We start from the raw sequence: 17,782 nt of genomic DNA, 5'->3' as shown, positions 1-17,782 counted from the left end.
TTCTGTTTTATCACGTTTACTTTACTCCGTACGTAGATTCGCCAGACCCACCATGGTGAGTGGTCACGGGAGATCCGCAGCTGATAAGACAAAAGACCGACTCCAACTCCCCGAGGTCCTTTTTCATCTGTCAACACCTATTGCTTCCTCCTCTGCTTATTGATGCGTTATCAATAAGAACTGAAGTTATATCTCACATGTTACCTATTATTTCTTGATTATTATCCCTAGAATCAGTCATATCATTGCCCTATCGCGTCAGCAAGGTCTCCACGAGCGAGTCACCGAATCGCCTAGACAAACAGACCTCTCTGCTTCTCGCCTCATCCCGCGCTGCTGCGTCCGTAACACGCAGCTAAGCAATCAAGATGACGAACAAAGCCCTCATACCGTTTCTCGTCACAATGATGCTTGTGACAGGGGTGTGCAATACTATCCTCAACAAGTACCAGGTGAGCGATGATGTCAATTCCCCACTCGGCGGATGAAGCTCATGCGGAGCTATGTGCAGGACATGCAATGTGTTAGAAACTGCGATTCCCCGAACCCTAAAGATCATCGTCTCTTCGAGCAGCCGGTTATTCAGACGTAAGTTCTTCGATTCACTGCCGACCGGCAAGCAAATGCTCATGCTTACTCACGGTGCCGCAACAGTATCCAGATGTTCATCGGGGAGATGGGCTGCTGGCTGGTCGTTGGCATGACACACTTGTATAAACGCTATCTCGCGCCCCGTCTGTTCCAGAACCAGTCTCCTCTCTTGGCCGGTGGTTATCGCCCGGTGAATGACGTTGATGGAGATGAGGAGGACGATGATCAAACAATTGACGGACCCAATGGCAACGATGACCCCTCGAAGCCCTTGCGCTTATCCGATGGCCGCATCAGACTTCAAGGACTGCGAACATTTCTCCTTGCAGCGCCGGCATGTTGCGATATCGCTGGAACTACTCTAATGAACGTTGGTTTGTTGTTCGTCGCAGCCAGCATCTACCAGATGACGCGCGGAGCCTTGGTGCTGTTCGTCGGTCTTTTCAGCGTCCTCTTCCTGCGGCGCAAGCTATATCTATACCAGTGGCTGGCCCTTTTCGTGGTAGTGCTCGGTGTTGCACTAGTTGGTCTCGCCGGTGCATTGTTCGGCGACAACCAAGGCCACGATATCACTCGGGAGAATGTCGCAGTAGTCATCCAGTCTGCAGCCATGGAAACCAGAGCCGTCGCGAAGACTCCAGAGGCCGTGAGGGCTGTCGTCGGTGTGCTTCTTATCGCCGCAGCTCAAATCTTCACAGCCTCGCAATTTGTCCTCGAGGAATGGATTCTGGAGAACTATGCCATGGAGCCGCTGCAGGTCGTCGGCTGGGAGGGTATTTTTGGTTTCTGTGTGACCGTCGTCGCCTCGCTCATTCTGTACCTCGGCGCCGGCCGTACAGAAGCAGGACGATACGGATATTTCGACGCAAAGGAAGGTTGGCACCAAGTTCTCACCCACAAAACAGTGGCCATATCCAGCGTCATGATCATGATCAGCATTGGGTACGTAATATATCAATCCTCTCCCTGTCTCCCCCTTCGACTCAACCCCCACGAATCTACCATGTCCACCACTAATATTCATACCTTTCCTCCCCCAGCGGCTTCAACTTCTTCGGCCTATCTGTAACCCGCACCGTCTCCGCCACCTCACGCAGCACAATCGACACCTGCCGCACACTCTTCATCTGGCTCGTCTCGCTCGGTCTCGGCTGGGAGACCTTTAAATGGCTCCAAGTCGCTGGATTCGCCCTGCTCGTTTACGGAACGTTCCTCTTCAATGATATAGTTCGGCCTCCACTTAAGGCTTGCTTACCTAGAGAGGAGAGGGAGCGTGTGCTCCTGCCTGAGGAGCCGATTGAGCATAATTAGACCTGGACTTGGCTTATGAAATGGAAGTTGGCTTGTCTATTAGTGGGTTTGATTTTTTGCATTGTTCATCTTTGGCTACTTTTTGGGTTACCTCGTTCGTTTGTTTTTGGGTACGTTTTGTCTGTCTTGCTTGGGTTTGTTGCTTGGGGACTTGGATCCTGATGCTGCCATAGACATGACACAGTCTGGCGTTTTGAATGGGCGATTGGTGCTCTTTTTGGGCTTTCTCTTATTATCTGGGCATTTCCTTTCCTTGTCAAACCTATGGCTTGTCATAAGGCATGATGGTTACGAAATAAATTGGATATACCTATCTACAGCTACATGCCCGATATCTCATAAACTCAATATCTAGTACGCAAGCACCTTACTCCCTAGCAGTCGAGTAAGAATAACAGTATCGAAATATACACTCAGTCAAATTCACGAGAGATTTCACCCCAACAAATATTCTCACAGTCTAGTTATCGCTTGCTTGTAGGTACAGTACGGTCTAGAAATACATGTGGATAAGAATAGTAATAGGACGAAAGGAAGATAGGGTGACGGAGGAAGAGGCGGAAGAGGCAGATACGTTAGGTTATGCACAGTTGCAAAGCGGATGTAGATCGGGTATCAGGGGTTGGTTGGGTATATTGCTCGTAGTGGAGGAAGGTCTCAAAGCAGAGAACTCGAAGTGCAAGAGCAAGAGCAAGAGGAATAAAAGGAAATACAGATGTATAGATGGATATAGGAGGGGAGGCAGAAGAGGAAGCTTCCTAAACGAGGACGTATAATATACACATTAGCGAAAGGCCAAAGATCATCGAGAGCCAGAAGAAGACGTTCTAAGGGGAAAAAGAAGAGCAGTTAGCAGAGAGTCTATCGGGATGTAGAGGACAGATGTTGACGTACGTTAAGCGTCGTTTTATGCCGGAAGAACCTCGACTTCTGGATCGCGACGAGCGGAAGCTGCAGCATCATTGCGAGGAACCCATACCCGCGCAGCTTCTTGGTGATGCAGCTCATGACGAGCTCGTGGAAGATCGAGCTAACGAGGAAGGTGATGAGCATGGCGACGGGCTGGGAGAAGTGGGAGAGGGAGGAGAAATAGACATGGCGGCGGAGGAAGTGGTGGACGGGGACGTTCCACTCGCGGGAGAATTCAAGCCTGGTGGTTGATGGTTAGTTCAATGTTGCGGTCCGTTTAGGATGAAGTTAGGGCCGAGGACACTTACCAGTCACAGGAGTTCCACCAGTCCGAGTAGAAGTGGCGGTCGGCGAAGCAGGTGAGTTCTGCGAATGCACCTAGGACGTACTCGAAGATGACGAGGAAGACGAGCAGGAAGGTGATCATGAAGGGGAACAGGAGCATGCTGATTGCTTCGGCCATGGCGAGGGAGCCGTCTACGAGGGTGCGCGCCGTATGTAGACGGATAGCGGCTTCATTAAGAACTGGCAGGATGAACTCTTCGCTGACGAGTGTTAGGAGGAAGATACACCCGAAGACTGCGCAGGTCTTGGACCCGACTTCCATCCACGATCTCTCCTTGCTGCGGGGATACTCTAGCTCATAGCAGAGGGTGGGGCAGAAAAGGAAGTCGATGTAGTTGTAGAGCGTGATGTTCTGCGGGTAAGTGACGTTGCCCATTGGCGACGTCAACTCAGTGGCTAGGTCGTTGCGCAGTTCTGCAACTGAATGCGACCGCTTGTGAGCAGGTCGTCGTGATGGCTGCTGAGATGATGCGACTTCCGGATACCGAACGGCCGCGCCTGTCTTGTGCAGGCCAGGCTTATCGAGAGATGAAAGGCGGCGTTCCGTCGCGCTGAGATGGCCGTTGTAAAAGGCATAAGAGTGGATTTTCATGAGGATAGTTAAGGTGTGGAGGGTGAAGAAGACTTGGGCAGTCCACGTCCAGCGCAGCATGAATGGCCACCTATAGACCGTCAGTTCCTGTTCGATATTGAGACATCCTAGCGACTCACTTGATCCATACACCAAGCCAGATCGCTTCAAAGATACTCTGCAGCACAATGCCCCCTCTTTCCCACCGAAACCAGCCGCTGGTTCTGGAGATATAGTGGAGTGGAATGACCAACCCGCTAGTGCAGACCATGGCAACGTCGCTGAAGCCCAAGGACCATACATTGGCGGTCAAGAGACTCCAAACCCTCACTCTCAAAGGGTAACCGGTATCCTTGATGTTCCGCAAAACCGTTGTCACCACCATGATAAACAGTGCAATCCAGAAGAGCGTGAAGAAGCCTCGGAAGTTATGATAGTCGCTCCGCGGGTCAAAGTGGGATACTCGGGGAACATAATTGATAGTATAGAATAGTCGGTTGCGAGCTCTGGCCTGTTTCCTCGCCGTCGATATCGAATGCGCTGAAGGGGGGGCATCTTCGGGGATAGGGGTTGAGCGGCCACTGCGAGTTTAGACATCAGTAAAAGAGCTTAGCAGTAATTGCTGCGACGGCCAAAGAAGTCTTACCTCGACTCGGTGTCCACCTTATCAATCTGAGAGGAGAGCAGAGCGTCTTCGACTTTCTTTGTGTCAGGAACCGCACGTGGCCGTTGCACCGCGGAGCCGCCCTGGTGTGAGACGGCAGAAGACATGCTGGTAGCTGTTCGCGCGGAAGGTTTGAGGACAAGTGTAAATGGGGATAACAATACGGCTCACATCGGGACCGCTGAAATAATATGTCTCCTGAATAAGACAAGTAGTTCAGTCAGCTTATTTATAAATACCAAGAGTGGACACGGACACGGTAGTGACGGCAGGGCTGGAGGATGGAGGTTTATAAGTGGGCCCGCGCATCGCAGTCGCATAGCATCATACTCCTGTCCGTCAGGGCCTGGGCAAGGATTCTCCTCCTTGACCCCATGCAGGATTACGGCCGGACGAACCGCTGGCCGCGAGTCCGGTGTGCACCGCCAACTGAAGGAGATGCGATCCGACGCCGAGGGTGGTCTTACTGCGCCTGGCACTAACTGCATGGTGGGAGAATGTCTGGTAATCATTACGTAGCGCTGGGCGTGGTTGGCAACTGACACGGGGCAGCTGACATTATGGGTGCCTGGGTGCCTTGATCTCTAAATGCCTTGTAGCCTGAAATAACAGGAACCAAGGAGCTATCACGTGCAAGTACACTAGTCCCAACGGAGTGGACGCCAAGACCAGACAGCCAGATCGCAATCAATGCAGCGACACGGCCAGCCTCAGTGCCTCAGTACTTCGCCATTGCTTCAACTTTCTCGCCGGATTGCGTGGACTGGCTTCTTCGCATCCTTCTTCTTCTTTCTGTCTGTCTCTTTCTCCCCACCTCGACCTTCCCTTCTCTTCGTCTGCCCGTGAGGGATCCTTGCGGCCGCAATGGCATCCCGTGAGTTTCTGCCCATGCTTGATCCCCCACACTCCTATTTCCTGCCCTCAGCTGCAGTTCGGTCTCGCTCACACCAGCCCTTCGGGGGTTACCTTAGTCAAGCAATTCATCCGCAACGTTCGGTCGGCCAAGACAATTGCAGACGAGCGAGCAGTCATCCAAAAAGAAAGTGCTGCCATCCGTGCGTCATTCAGGGAAGAGAGCCATGATTCGGGCGTCCGGTTAGCATTACCCACAGCCGTCCTGTATATACGCTCCGGTCCAATAGCTCATACAACTGGACAGGAGGAACAATGTGGCCAAGCTCCTTTATCTTTTCACCCTCGGCGAGCGTACACATTTCGGTCAGATCGAATGTCTGAAATTGTTAGCGTCCCATCGGTTTGCCGATAAACGGCTGGGATATCTTGGAACGATGTTGTTGCTTGATGAGAACCAAGAAGTCTTGACCCTGGTTACAAATTCGCTGCAAAAGTGAGCCCCCTTGATCTAGCTCCGGCTTACTCGTCTGACGTGGTTTTCGTCCGCTAGTGATCTCAAACATTCCAACCAATATATCGTCGGCCTTTCCCTCTGCACCCTGGGTAACATCGCTTCAGTGGAGATGGCCCGAGACCTTTTCACCGACGTCGAATCCCTTCTTTCAACCGCCAACCCTTATATTCGGAGAAAAGCAGCCCTCTGTGCTATGCGCATCTGTCGCAAGGTCCCCGACCTGCAGGAGCACTTCCTCGAAAAGGCCAAGAACTTGTTATCGGATAGGAATCACGGCGTCCTTCTGTGCGGTCTCACCTTGGTGATCGACATGTGCGAAGCGGAGGAGGCAGAGGAAGGCCAAGAAGGTGTGATTGAGATGTTCCGACCTCTTGCTGGCGGTCTTGTGCGCGCTCTGAAAGGCCTGACCACTTCTGGGTATGCTCCCGAGCATGATGTGTCGGGCGTCACCGATCCCTTTGTGCAAGTGAAGATTCTCCGCCTACTCAAGTTACTGGCACGCGGTGATACCGCTACCAGCGAATTGATCAATGACATCCTTGCCCAAGTGGCCACCAACACGGACTCGTCGAAGAACGTCGGTAACTCGATTCTCTACGAGGCTGTCCTGACTATCCTCGACATTGAAGCAGACTCCGGGTTGAGGGTACTCGGGGTCAATATTCTTGGTAAATTCCTCACGAACAAGGACAACAACATTCGCTACGTCGCCCTCAACACACTAAACAAGGTTGTTGCAATCGAACCGAATGCGGTCCAGAGGCACCGCAACACCATTCTGGAATGTCTCCGTGATCCAGATATCAGCATTAGGAGACGAGCTCTCGACTTGAGCTTCATGCTTATCAACGAAAGCAATGTTCGGGTGCTCGTGCGGGAACTACTGGCATTTTTGGAAGTTGCCGACAACGAATTCAAACCAGTTATGACGACACAAATTGGTATTGCTGCGGACCGTTACGCCCCGAACAAACGCTGGCACGCCGACACGATTCTTAGGGTTCTCAAGCTGGCCGGTGCCTACGTCAAGGAGCAGATCCTGTCGTCATTCGTACGCCTCGTCGCAACAACCCCAGAGTTACAGACCTACACTGTTCAAAAACTATACGTATCCTTGAAAGAAGACATTTCACAAGAAGGCCTCACCCTTGCGGCCACATGGCTCATCGGTGAATATGGTGATAATCTGCTCCGCGGTGGTCAGTTCGAAGAGGAAGAACTCGTCGGGGAGGTCAAGGAAAGCGACATCGTTGACCTCTTTGACAATATCCTCAACAGCACATATGCGACGCAGACCGTGGTCGAGTATATCACCACGGCTTCTATGAAGCTTACTGTGCGTATGTCTGATGAGGCCCAGATTGAACGGCTCCGCCGGTCACTTAGCGGCCGTACCGCCGACTTGAGCGTTGAAATCCAACAGCGCGCTGTGGAATACAACAACCTATTCGGCTATGATCAGATCCGTCGGGGTGTTCTGGAACGGATGCCTCCACCTGAAATCCGCGAAGAGCAGCGAGTCTTAGGCCCATCGACCAAGAAGCGCCAGAGCAAGATTCTCAAAGACAAGTCGAGAAAGCCCGTAAAAATGGCCGAGCAGGATATGCTGCTTGATCTCATGGGAGGTTCCGATGTCCCGGCAGCCAGCCCTACCACCAACGGATCTCAGAACACTGCAGATCTACTAGCGGACATCCTTGGCGGAGACTCTGGCCTTTCATCATCATCCCCCGCACCCCAACCAGCTCAGCAACAACCCGTCTCAAACACCGCCGCCATCATGGATCTCTTCGGCTCAAACGGAGGCACACCGTCTCCCGGACCTCAAGCAGCTCCAGCCTCGGCAGCTCTTGATCTCCTAGGCGGCGCTGGCGCTGCAGTCTCGACACCTTCCCCTTCGGCACCCGCCGCTTACACAGTTTTCAAAAAGAACGATTTGGTGCTTTCTCTGCAGGTTCAGCGAGGCAACAACACAGCGCAGATTCAGGCTCGGTTCCGCAACGACTCGGGCTTCAGCCAGTTTACCAACGTCGGACTCCAGGCCGCTGTGCCCAAGAGCCAGCGCTTGCAACTTAGTGCCATCAACAAAGCAGAGCTTGACTCTGGAGACGAAGGTGTCCAGATGCTGAAGGTTACTGCTCTCAATGGGGTAAGTCAGAAACCATCTATATAGTTCTAAGATCCTTCCATGTGCTAACGAGTTATTCACCAGGCCCTCCCACCCAAACTCCGCCTCCGTCTCCGCGTCACATACGCAAAGGACGGGTCCGAACCAACAACGGACCAAGTCGACTGGTCCGAATCGTAAATAATGACCTCCCTGCCTCTCAAGCCCTAACTTGCTACATCCCATGCCATGTTCTAGAAAGTGCCAAAAAGGACTCTGTCGCATACGTGGTCTCCCTACTACATAACATAGTCTTTATAATACCATGTCATACCATACTTACCTGAGGTTACTTTATCTCCATCCAAAATCGACCGGATCTCCGCTACTTCTGGTCATCAACGTGAGCATGATGGCGAACCTTGACTCGTACTCGTACCTAGGAGAAGGGATTCGTCATTGCCTAGCCCTGGGTCTCCCCTGGACTGGTCTTTTGGCTATCACCATTTCTGGAAGGTACTTAAGGTAGATCTTAGCCTTTCCTGGCCTGCCCTGTCCTGGCCTGCTTTGGAACCTTAAGCCTCCAGACGTGTGGTATCTACGACGTTGGTACCTACGATTACCGGACCATGAGTCACCAATGACCATTTCCATTCGAATTTGGGTAAGGAGTGGGTAGTGGAGGCAGGCTGGATATATGGTCAGCGCAGTGGACGGGTAAATAAGGTTCTACCTGGCTGTCTGCCCAATATCAATTCTTCAAGCTTAGGCTTAGAGCCTTAGGTAGATAAAGTGGATATGGTTTACCTCGTGAACCCACCCCACCACCTCGCCACTTAGGCATGGCCGTTTGTATCCAGCTACTCTAGAACGCTCTTACTCGTACATAAGGCAGAGAGTGGATAGGATGATGATGATGATTTAGTTTAGCTTAGTTTATTCAGTCTATATGATGATATCAACGCATGAATAGATATAATATAGCTCGAAGAGCCCAATGTAATTTCAATCGAATCTCGTAGATGAGGTCGTTGGTCGTTAGTCGTTAATACATACTAATGGGCATAAATAATGATGATAAGCAAGCCATCCAATGGATATAATGGGCATAGATAGATAGACCCATCGCACTCCTGATCCTGATTCCCAGTTACCACCTCCGTGAATCCCCAATAGGCACCGAAAAAATGAATAAATAGATAAACAAAAATCAAACCAAGGCAAGTTCCTGTATCCGATTATGCGCCGGCATTGTAGAGACGATGAGTCATGCAATAACAAAAATGGAGAATATAATGATAGATCTTTATAATGATTCAGATAGTGACTGATCACGGTGAAGTTTCTAATAAGTGAAAACGATCCGATGGCGATGCAACCGAGTAAATGCAAGATCGTAGAGTCATGAGGTAATAGATAGGATTAGAGGAGCGGGGAGAAAGATGGATCGGAATCTCATGCAGTCGTGGACGCGAGACTAGTAAACGGATGGGTGCGTCTGCTCGAGTGTCGAGCGTAGTCGGAGTGGGTATGTGAAGGGTAAGGAGGGCGGATGTACTGAACTTTAGGTTCGTCACTGCCCCGCGAATGCCTCTCCCTCTCTTTGTGAAGTTGATCGCTGTCGACTTCTCGAAAGAAACGGCGGGATGTCGGCTCCCGGGAGATCGGCTCTGAAGGGTAGGTGTAGGTGGTACTGCTGCGTGGAGGCATGCGTCGCTCTGGGCGAGGAGGCGAGTATGTTCTCGAGTGTCTCAAGGGTGGTGGCTCTGCTCTGGGCTCGACAATGACTGGATTGGGTCTGCTGTCCTTGTAGCGAGAAGGCTTGGGCGAAGCCTCCGGGATATCCGGAGTAGGACTCGAGCTTGCGTAGCCCGAGTCGGACTTCTCGCCTCTCAGCTTTGATGTTCGTGGCTCCGCGTAGACTTTTCCGTTGACGTGAACCGAACCTGACCGGCGAGAGCTTTCTCGGTTGGACCGGGACGGAGAGCGTACCCATGCTGATCTGGACGGTTTTGGGGATGAGGTCGGCCCGGGGAATGTCTGCGAAGTGGGCATCGAAGGAACCTTGTCATGGCTTCGAGGTAGGGGGGGCTCAAGATCCTCGAAAGAACTGTGGTGTGAGGTAGGGGGTCGGCTGGAGCGTGTAGATCGGCCTGAGCGTCTTGACGTCTCTAGTTCCGCTGCATCGTATCCAAAGGGAGAGCGAGAACTACGGCGTCGTCGGTCGGGGTCGGCGATGGTCTCCTTTGAGCGGCGAATGTAATCCCTTGCGCTAGTGTACTGCATGTCATGCTTGTACGAAGGCTCGCGGTCATCGGAATAGTAGTCATCGTCTTCATCGCGATGGTGCGTCCTGGATCGGCGACTTGACGACTCGGTCGGCTTGGTCTTGGAGTACTTCTTGGATTTTGACGGCTGCTTCACAGGAATGTAGTACACCTCCGCTTCTGAAGCAGAGCTGTCGGACTCCACGTAATGCTTATCGTAGGTTTCCCGTCTCCGTTCCTTGGTTCGGTACTTGTCCCGATCCGCTCGAGTCGCTTTTGCGCTCTCGCGGACTTCCTTCGCGTAGGCACGAGCAGCACTAGCACTAGATGATGAGGCTGCCTTTGACCGCCTCTTCTCATCCATTGCCCTGGAACGCGGACGTGTACCATATTCCTCGTGTTTACGTGACGTGGGTCGTGGCGATTCGGCGAAGCGTTCCTCGTCCTCGAAGAAGGCCTCTGGGTCTGTGGGGACTCTCTCCTCGTAAATGCGTCCGTCGCGATACTCGCGAGGATGTGATCGGGTGTAAGAGGCGCCGCGCGCGGCCATCTCGCGCTTCAGTTCGGCCAGTTTGACCTTGTTGTCATACTTGGCCCTGGTCGTTTCGTCGGAAAGGCACTCGTAGGCTTGCTGTACTTTCTGGAACTGATCTTGGGCCTGTTCGCGAAGAGCTTCGTCCTTGATCTTGTCGGGATGGCATTTCAACACGAGTTTTCGATGTGATGATTTGATCTCAGCGGTAGTCGCATCTTTCGTAACACCTAAGGCCTCGTACGCATCAAAGTCCGGTAACGCTGTCATTGTGTTGTAGATGGTTTGTCGAGGGACAAACCGGGCTGTTCGGTATCAATCCGGGGAAGAATTGGGTAGTGGAGTAAGATTGGGAAGGCAAAAACAAGGAGGGGGGAAGGCAAAGGAGTATTTATCCGAGTCAAGGGCGGCAAATGGTCGGATTGCCAGACAAGAAGGATCAGTATGGAGCAATGCGGGATGTGGCGATCAGATGCACTTGGATAGCAGACCTTTCCTGAAGGGGAAGAGCAGCGCGCCTTTGTAAGCAGCTGGAATGGCGCAGATGGAATGGCGCCGAAAGAGGACGGATAAAGTGGGCATTAAGAAGCAGTATCGAAAGAGGAAGAGACAATCGCAGAAGAGAAGAAGCAAAGACGAAGGAGGAGCAAAGGGCCAAACAGCAAAGCGAGACTGCAAAGATGATGCAACTGTGCCTGGCAGGGGCAGTGGAAGGTGGAAGTTCAGTTGCGTTGAAGAGATATAGTAATCGTAATGGAACGGTATCGAAAGAGGGGGAAGCAGCCAATGCGAAGCAGTGCAGGGGTGTAAGTTTGGCAGGAACGGGTAAGCAGGATACACAATACGCTGCTGACCGAGGGGCGATTCGACTCCGACGGAGGACCTGGACAACGCAATACAGCGGACTGCGCCACACTCTGACACTGCACAAGGAAAATAATAGTGGCCAAACAGAGATAATGCCACGGAGAACAGAGAAATGAATGGAAGAAACGAAGCAAAGTCAAAAAGAATGGTCGGGTATCAAAGAGTCGTCCCACGTCAATCAGAATGAGAATTAATGATGAACAAGGCTGAGACTGGTGTCGACTGCAGCCAGTCAATCAGTCAATCAATCAGCAATCAGTCAATAATGCTGGAAGGCGCTTTGAACTGCTGGATGATGCTCGATGATGCCACGGAATGCGAAGGTGGCTGTGGGAGTCGAGCGGGTGAAAGACCATGCGAACGGACAAAGGAGGGAATTGGGAATTGGTGGTCTTTGGGTCTTTTGGCGTCTTAGGCTTCGTATGATCTCAGTCCAGTTCTCCAGTAGTAGTGATGCTAGAAGACAATCGTACCTGAAGACGCAGAGGAAGCGGCGGTGAAACCAACCAGATTATTGGGCTCTGTGGATGGGCGGTCAGGCATGGGCAATTGTCTCTATCTCAGTGTTTAGAAGATAGAGAGGCAGTGGGAACTGGATGAGATGCAGGGGAGTGGACGTGATACAAATATACGATCTCTCTACAAGACAAGCCATACTCTTCCTGGGCGATGGACCAGAACTACGTCCATAGCGGAGCCTTGTCTATCTGAGCTTCCCCATCAAGCCAGAAATCAGCATCCGCGGATTCTTACCTCTGACTTGCTGTCACGTTGGCCGCCCTGAACCTACCAACTGCTAACGGGGGCCTGGTCATCAGGAGTGGCAGATGAGCAGCAGCCATCGCCAGGCGGCCACCGCTGGGATTATCTGGGATTATTCTCTAGGATTCTTTCGACGTTCTGGGATGGCCGATTCCTCAGAAAAGTGTCCTCCCGAACGCCGGCCCCGCACTAATGCTCTTCACCAGTTGTGATTGCAACTGCATTCTGCACCCTTCCTGCTCCCATAGGTCGAGGTTGTCTCTCGCTTTTGCCTGTTCAGGGAGAGGGGTGTTGTCTGCCGTCCAATCATCCCAACCACAGCACGCAGGCCGGTCTCGTTCGTCCGCCTCACCGACGATGATGTGTTGGACTGGTGGACTCTGCAGCTTGGAATTGGCTCAGACTGGCTCAGACCCTTTTGCTGCTGCCCCTCCCCCTCCTTCACGGCTGACCAATCAGGGTGCGCCCTTTTAGCGCCGTGGAGGGCCATTCAGCACCTGGACTGAGCCCTCCACCAGCTGCAGCTAACCTTGCAGATGAGAGTCAGGAGAAGAACTCAGGAGTAGTTTCACAACTGGACTGGCTTCCCTCGTCCGATGCACGGAGACTTGCTGGCTGCAATGTACTGTACCTGTCTCAGGCCCATGGAACCGATCCCGGCCTCGTGAGTAACAGACAACAGTCCCGTGGGTGAGCCCGGCTGCTTCCGTTCGCTGAACCAGACTCTGGTGCAGTGCTTGTCGATAGCTCACATTTCTGTTTCATCTGAAACAATCCCCCAATAATCAGCTTTATGGTGGCTTGTGCAAACAGGTCCGGGCTCGACGTCGGGGCTGTAGGACAGCAGCAGCAGCCTTCAGGCAGGTCAAACACCATGCCAGGTGAAGTCGCTGATCGACCGAGATTCGTCAGGAGTCAGGACGGCGCTGACGTGCGTGGATTCTGATTGAGAATCGGATGATTCAATCCTGGCCGGGCTGCTTGTATTTCGGCGGTTAACTTGTCACAAGGTGCTCGGATCACATCGCATCGCGGGGTAGAGAGCTACGGTTATACCTGCTTCTCCAAGGGACTGCTTGGATGTTGATCTGTCGACTATCGGTCCCTCTGGCCAACGGCAGATCTTCCCTTCACAGGCAAAATAAAGTGTTGCCGGAAGGAGCGCAGTGCACGCGCATCTACATATTAGTAGCTCTTGGACTCTAATCCAACAGTGCGCGACGTAATACCTCTGGATGCACTGGACGTCAAGTCATCTTGCGGTCCCACGAGCCTGTGGGTGCGTTGCTAGTCTCGTCTTAGACTAGACACTACAGTAGGATCCCGCTGCGACCATGGCAAGACGCCTCGTGGAACAAAATTGATGACTTCTCGAATACGCCATCGGCCCCGAGTCATCTGCACGCCGGGCCTGGGAAGGTACAAACGTGCTTCGTACCTTTACCTTCATCCTTGACCCCAACCAACCAACCAACCAACCAACCGAGCTCTTCGCTTCCATAATTTCCATGCAATGCCATGATGATTGTCCTGACATCGAGCTAGTATAGTCCGATGCTGTGCTTCCTTCTCCGAGCATCCACACCCAATAACAGCTCTGAGATAGCCGCCTTCTGGTAACTGGAACGGGCAACCCTCCTTCACCTCGAGCAATAGGGAAACAGAGCCCCTACTGGACAGAATGAGAAGAGTCTAGATTTCTCCGAGAGGGCGAGAGACTTATGTACCCCATGATCAAAGAAATGGAGAGGCAGCGAGGCTCTTGTCTTTTGCCTCGTTCATCCATGTCCAGTCTCCTCCCCCTCCATCTCGAGACCGGGAAACACTACTATCAACTAGCGAATCTTCACGGCCAACAAAGTTCGCCCGTTGGATTCTCGCTGCATCATGAGGCAGCCGCCACCATTAATTTCTCCAGACGAACTCTTAACCTCACTATATTCTAATCACATTTCTTCCATTCACCCGGGCCGAGATACGCGCAAGGAAGTCCTTGTCTCATGAAAGAAATGTTCCACGATTCACAGCACCAAAAATAAGAAGAGAAACCGAAACACAATGTTTCTCTGATCATCTCAACCCCACGCTTTGCTATTTACCAAGAAGAGTGGTTCGCAGCACCAATCTGCAGGACGCACGCCCAGAGGGCATGGCAGAGGCTGTGGGCCCTAAGAGAGCAGACATATACCCTCATTAGGCGAAAAGTGCAGCACTTCTTCATCTTTGAGACGGCTATAAAATAACTCTATTGAACGACCCAAGAAGGGTATTGGGCGCCTCGTTGCCAGAATGCGTTGATAGGCGAGACGGTGAGCAATAGCCTACTTTCGATGTAGTGAGATCGGTAGCCTTGGAGCCTTGAACTTTAAAGGTGAAGCCTTAGCCTTGAGACCGGGCGTCCCAGCTGCAGAGAATAGCGCACTGTGGCTGCCGCAGCCTGCCTGATCCGATCTACGACTCCGTCGACTCAGTTTCAGCAAGCCCTGGATTGACGGGGTGAGATTCCAGCTGGCTGGGCTCGGCCGGGGCATACCATGAACTGCCTGCTTGCCCGGGCTACGCGGGCTGAGGGACCCAGCCCGCTCGAAGCGCGCAAGTTGCTTATATACGTGGTTAGCGCGTCAGCCTTATCGCCTGGCGTTCAGGCTTATACTCATACTTGGGTTATACTTATACGAGTCGGTACCTCAGCTCTGTCTAGGTTGAGGTATACCTCCCTGGCCAGAATCGCACCTGGAGTAGACAGGTGGCTACCCAGCATCCTACGGGAACCCCGAGACACTGCCAGGAGTCAAACCCAGCTCCACCGGCTAATCGTTCATTTGCATGTTAATTCCGAGACTTGAACTGAAACTGTGTCGCACATCACTTCAACTATCGGATGCCGGCGGCCTGGATTACGGGAAGGGACAGTAATTCCTACGCCCCTGCTGTCATAATACAAGCCGGTAAGCCTAAAGTTGGAGACATCGACTCAGGCTGAGCAATCGGTCTTCATCATGACTCAGAATGCGGGATCCCCATTCAGGCCACCTCAGGTAGGACAAGCAGGATTTAAGCCTAACAGGGTCTATCGCGCGCCGAGACACAAGATGAGGTGAGATCGATGAGAAACAGTCCGAATGATGGATGTAACCTACAGAGCATTTATTCTAACTCGGGCCTTACTTAGTTCGTACAGTAAGTCATAAGTACTCGGAGCGCCGGCTCGCTCATTCACTCGCTTATGGTTTTCGCTTGCGAAGTTGCGGTAGATCGTTTCGCGCCTCACTCGCCTCAGCACCCCCGCCCTGGCCGTTCTGTTTATTCTGTACACCGTAATGCAAGTGCTCAGCCTTGCTCCCATCACCATGAAACTATCACTAAACTCGGGATACGCGTGCGCTTACGGGAAACGGGACACAGTACTCTGTAAAGAGTACATACGGATAGCCCGGGCTGACGCGAGCTGATGAGAGCTGATCTGCGAACTAGGTTCTTGTTTCTTCCTTTCTTCCTTTCATTTTTCTTTTTTGGGTTTTGGTTTATTTTGACAGCGTGGTTCTTGCGATGCGATGCGATGCGATGTGGTGCCATGCATGCGATGCGAATCATGCGAATGCGAGGCGAGGGGCATACAGACACTGTACATACTGGTGACTTGGACGTAGGTACCGGAGAATAATGATTATTGATCAGCAGACTGACTCGGGTGATCATCTGGTTGATCTTCGGTGCATTTTACTATGTCGATACTCTGTACAAGCTCTGACGTGTTCTTCATGGACACTGCGAATTAGAAATCCAAGAGATTGCGACAAATTTTAGTTAGTTCTCTATGTATATTGTGGTAGACGTCTACTCCGTAGACGCGAAGAGGAGAGCATAACGTGCCCTCCACTTAGGTACCTTATTTGTAATATATGAGCTGGTTCGTATTCTCTAATGTAGTTAGCTCTATCGATGGTCTAGACGCGAAACATGTCGCAAAAAATCAAAGTATCGGATCCATCCAAGCAACAAATTTGCTGTCTGTAAGAAAGGCACAGGCAATCACTCAAATGCAAATCAGGCCTCTCTATCTTTCCAAACCGGCAGCTCGAGGTCAACAACTATAGGTCCAGGATGAAACTTCCGGCCCCCCGGGTGCGGCCAGTTCGTCGCCATGATGGCCGCATTCACAATGCATGTTTCTCGTCTTTGTGCTTGTGTATCGGCATCAGCAGCAGCAGCAGCAGTTTGGGCCGTGGTTTGGAATTGAAGTTCGGATCCAAGCTTAGTTGAGCTTGTTTGCGATAGCCTCTTTGCCTGATCCGGGTCCTGGTCCTGGCTTTGGTTCTGGCCCAAATCTGACTCGTATTTCGTGTTGCGGCTTTGCGGTGGGAAGATCAAGACGTCTGGATTTCGGGCTTGGGAGTCAGAGGTGGGATTGGGCGATGGGAATAATTCTCCCGCATGGTGATGGTGATGAAGACCGTTGTTGTCGAGCCGCGGCGCTCGTTTACCTGTTAGATCGACGAGGCTTTGCTTCTTGCTTCCCTGGGGCGGAAGAATCCCTTTGACGGTTTCTTCAGCCTCGCCCTCACCTCCACCTTCACCTTCACCCTCACCCTCAGCCTTACCAGTCCCGACCCCAATCCCAGCCTGACGCCCCCAGTTCACCCGCTCATAGCCTCGCCCTTCATGAACATGTCCACAAATAGCAAGGCAAGGTCGTACATCCCCCAGCCTCCTCCTTAGAACTTTACAGCCCCTGCCCCCACAAACCATCGATCGGGGCGGGCCATGCGTAACCACCACATCGGCATCCAATGGAATACCGCCCCATAAATCCTCAGCCTCGTCTGGCGTGTACAGGAACGCCCAATTGCCGTTGTGCTGCGAGTACGGTGAGCCGAAGATTTTAAAGATCGTGTTTGGGCCGTTGGGGTTGCGGAGGCGGATTAGGGCTGATTGGTGATTGAGGAATATGATTGAGTTCGAGTTCGGATTTGAATTTGGGTTTGACAGTGAGACTGAACCTGAGGCGTTGGTTATGGTCTCGAGGCATTTTTGTGGGTTCTCGAGGTTAGATCTGTGGAAGTCTGAGCCGCGTGCGGTGTAGAAGGGGACATCGAGGGTTATGTCATGGTTTCCTGTTGTTTGACGGTTAGTTTATCTCAGGCTTAATTATTAGGTATCTACTTAGATACCTAAGCTTGATAAGCACTTTGTCCAAGTCACGTCGAGTCTCGCCTTCCGGGAAATATGAGCTTATTAGAAGAAGGGTACTAACCACAGATCACAATCTTGACCTCATAGTCCGCAGCCGCAATCCAGGCCATCGTTTTCTGAAGTTCAGCCTTGGATCCCCAGTTCGTCAAGTCCCCTGCGTGGATCAGGACGTCGCCAGCGGGGAGCTTGAATCCCGCTTCAGAGGGCGTGTAGGCGTGCGTATCGGATACGCAGACGAAGCGTGTTTTGCGACGCAGCATTGTTGATGATCGGTTTTCGATTTCTAAGCTTTTG

General features: G+C 52.1%; 6 protein-coding genes across 6 annotated transcripts; 2 read left to right on the top strand and 4 right to left on the bottom strand.

Annotated features, from left to right (window-relative positions):
- The first annotated feature begins 109 nt into the window (after nucleotides 1-109).
- Nucleotides 110-1,946, top strand: BDV17DRAFT_66010 (putative nucleotide-sugar transporter). The gene is made up of 4 exons (XM_073764921.1): nucleotides 110-452; nucleotides 512-588; nucleotides 655-1,533; nucleotides 1,632-1,946. Exons 1-4 carry the CDS (start codon nucleotides 369-371, stop codon nucleotides 1,900-1,902), a joined length of 1,311 nt encoding a protein of 436 aa, XP_073620533.1. The 5' UTR covers nucleotides 110-368; the 3' UTR covers nucleotides 1,903-1,946.
- A 354-nt stretch (nucleotides 1,947-2,300) lies between these two features.
- On the bottom strand, nucleotides 2,301-4,874 carry BDV17DRAFT_250300 (putative sterol o-acyltransferase (APE2)). The gene is made up of 5 exons (XM_073756310.1): nucleotides 4,374-4,874; nucleotides 3,868-4,308; nucleotides 3,120-3,818; nucleotides 2,797-3,052; nucleotides 2,301-2,729 (listed from the first exon to the last, which is right to left on the bottom strand). The coding sequence occupies exons 1-5, from the start codon at nucleotides 4,496-4,498 to the stop codon at nucleotides 2,661-2,663; spliced, it is 1,590 nt and encodes a 529-aa protein (XP_073620532.1). The 5' UTR covers nucleotides 4,499-4,874; the 3' UTR covers nucleotides 2,301-2,660.
- Nucleotides 4,875-5,115: 241 nt separating this feature from the next.
- On the top strand, nucleotides 5,116-8,780 carry BDV17DRAFT_250299 (AP-1 complex subunit gamma). Its single transcript, XM_073756309.1, has 5 exons — nucleotides 5,116-5,265; nucleotides 5,363-5,486; nucleotides 5,551-5,739; nucleotides 5,797-7,909; nucleotides 7,973-8,780. The coding sequence occupies exons 1-5, from the start codon at nucleotides 5,256-5,258 to the stop codon at nucleotides 8,066-8,068; spliced, it is 2,532 nt and encodes an 843-aa protein (XP_073620531.1). The 5' UTR covers nucleotides 5,116-5,255; the 3' UTR covers nucleotides 8,069-8,780.
- Nucleotides 8,781-8,859: 79 nt separating this feature from the next.
- On the bottom strand, nucleotides 8,860-11,331 carry BDV17DRAFT_65966 (J domain-containing protein). The gene has a single exon (XM_073764920.1). The coding sequence runs from the start codon at nucleotides 10,934-10,936 to the stop codon at nucleotides 9,323-9,325; it is 1,614 nt and encodes a 537-aa protein (XP_073620530.1). The 5' UTR covers nucleotides 10,937-11,331; the 3' UTR covers nucleotides 8,860-9,322.
- A 4,059-nt stretch (nucleotides 11,332-15,390) lies between these two features.
- BDV17DRAFT_65901 (uncharacterized protein) lies at nucleotides 15,391-16,033 on the bottom strand. The gene has a single exon (XM_073764919.1). The coding sequence runs from the start codon at nucleotides 15,992-15,994 to the stop codon at nucleotides 15,641-15,643; it is 354 nt and encodes a 117-aa protein (XP_073620529.1). The 5' UTR covers nucleotides 15,995-16,033; the 3' UTR covers nucleotides 15,391-15,640.
- A 309-nt stretch (nucleotides 16,034-16,342) lies between these two features.
- BDV17DRAFT_278857 (metallophosphatase domain-containing protein) lies at nucleotides 16,343-17,748 on the bottom strand (the record flags this gene model as incomplete). The annotated part of the gene is made up of 2 exons (XM_073759611.1): nucleotides 16,343-17,409; nucleotides 17,550-17,748. The coding sequence occupies 2 exons, from the start codon at nucleotides 17,746-17,748 to the stop codon at nucleotides 16,343-16,345; spliced, it is 1,266 nt and encodes a 421-aa protein (XP_073620528.1).
- Nucleotides 17,749-17,782: the final 34 nt, after the last annotated feature.

Source organism: Aspergillus undulatus (genome assembly GCF_047715775.1).
Source record: "Aspergillus undulatus strain CBS 261.88 unplaced genomic scaffold BDV17scaffold_2, whole genome shotgun sequence".
NCBI lineage: Eukaryota > Fungi > Ascomycota > Eurotiomycetes > Eurotiales > Aspergillaceae > Aspergillus > Aspergillus undulatus.
Note: the sequence above shows the minus strand (reverse complement) of the source record. Positions and strands in the feature narration are given on the sequence as shown.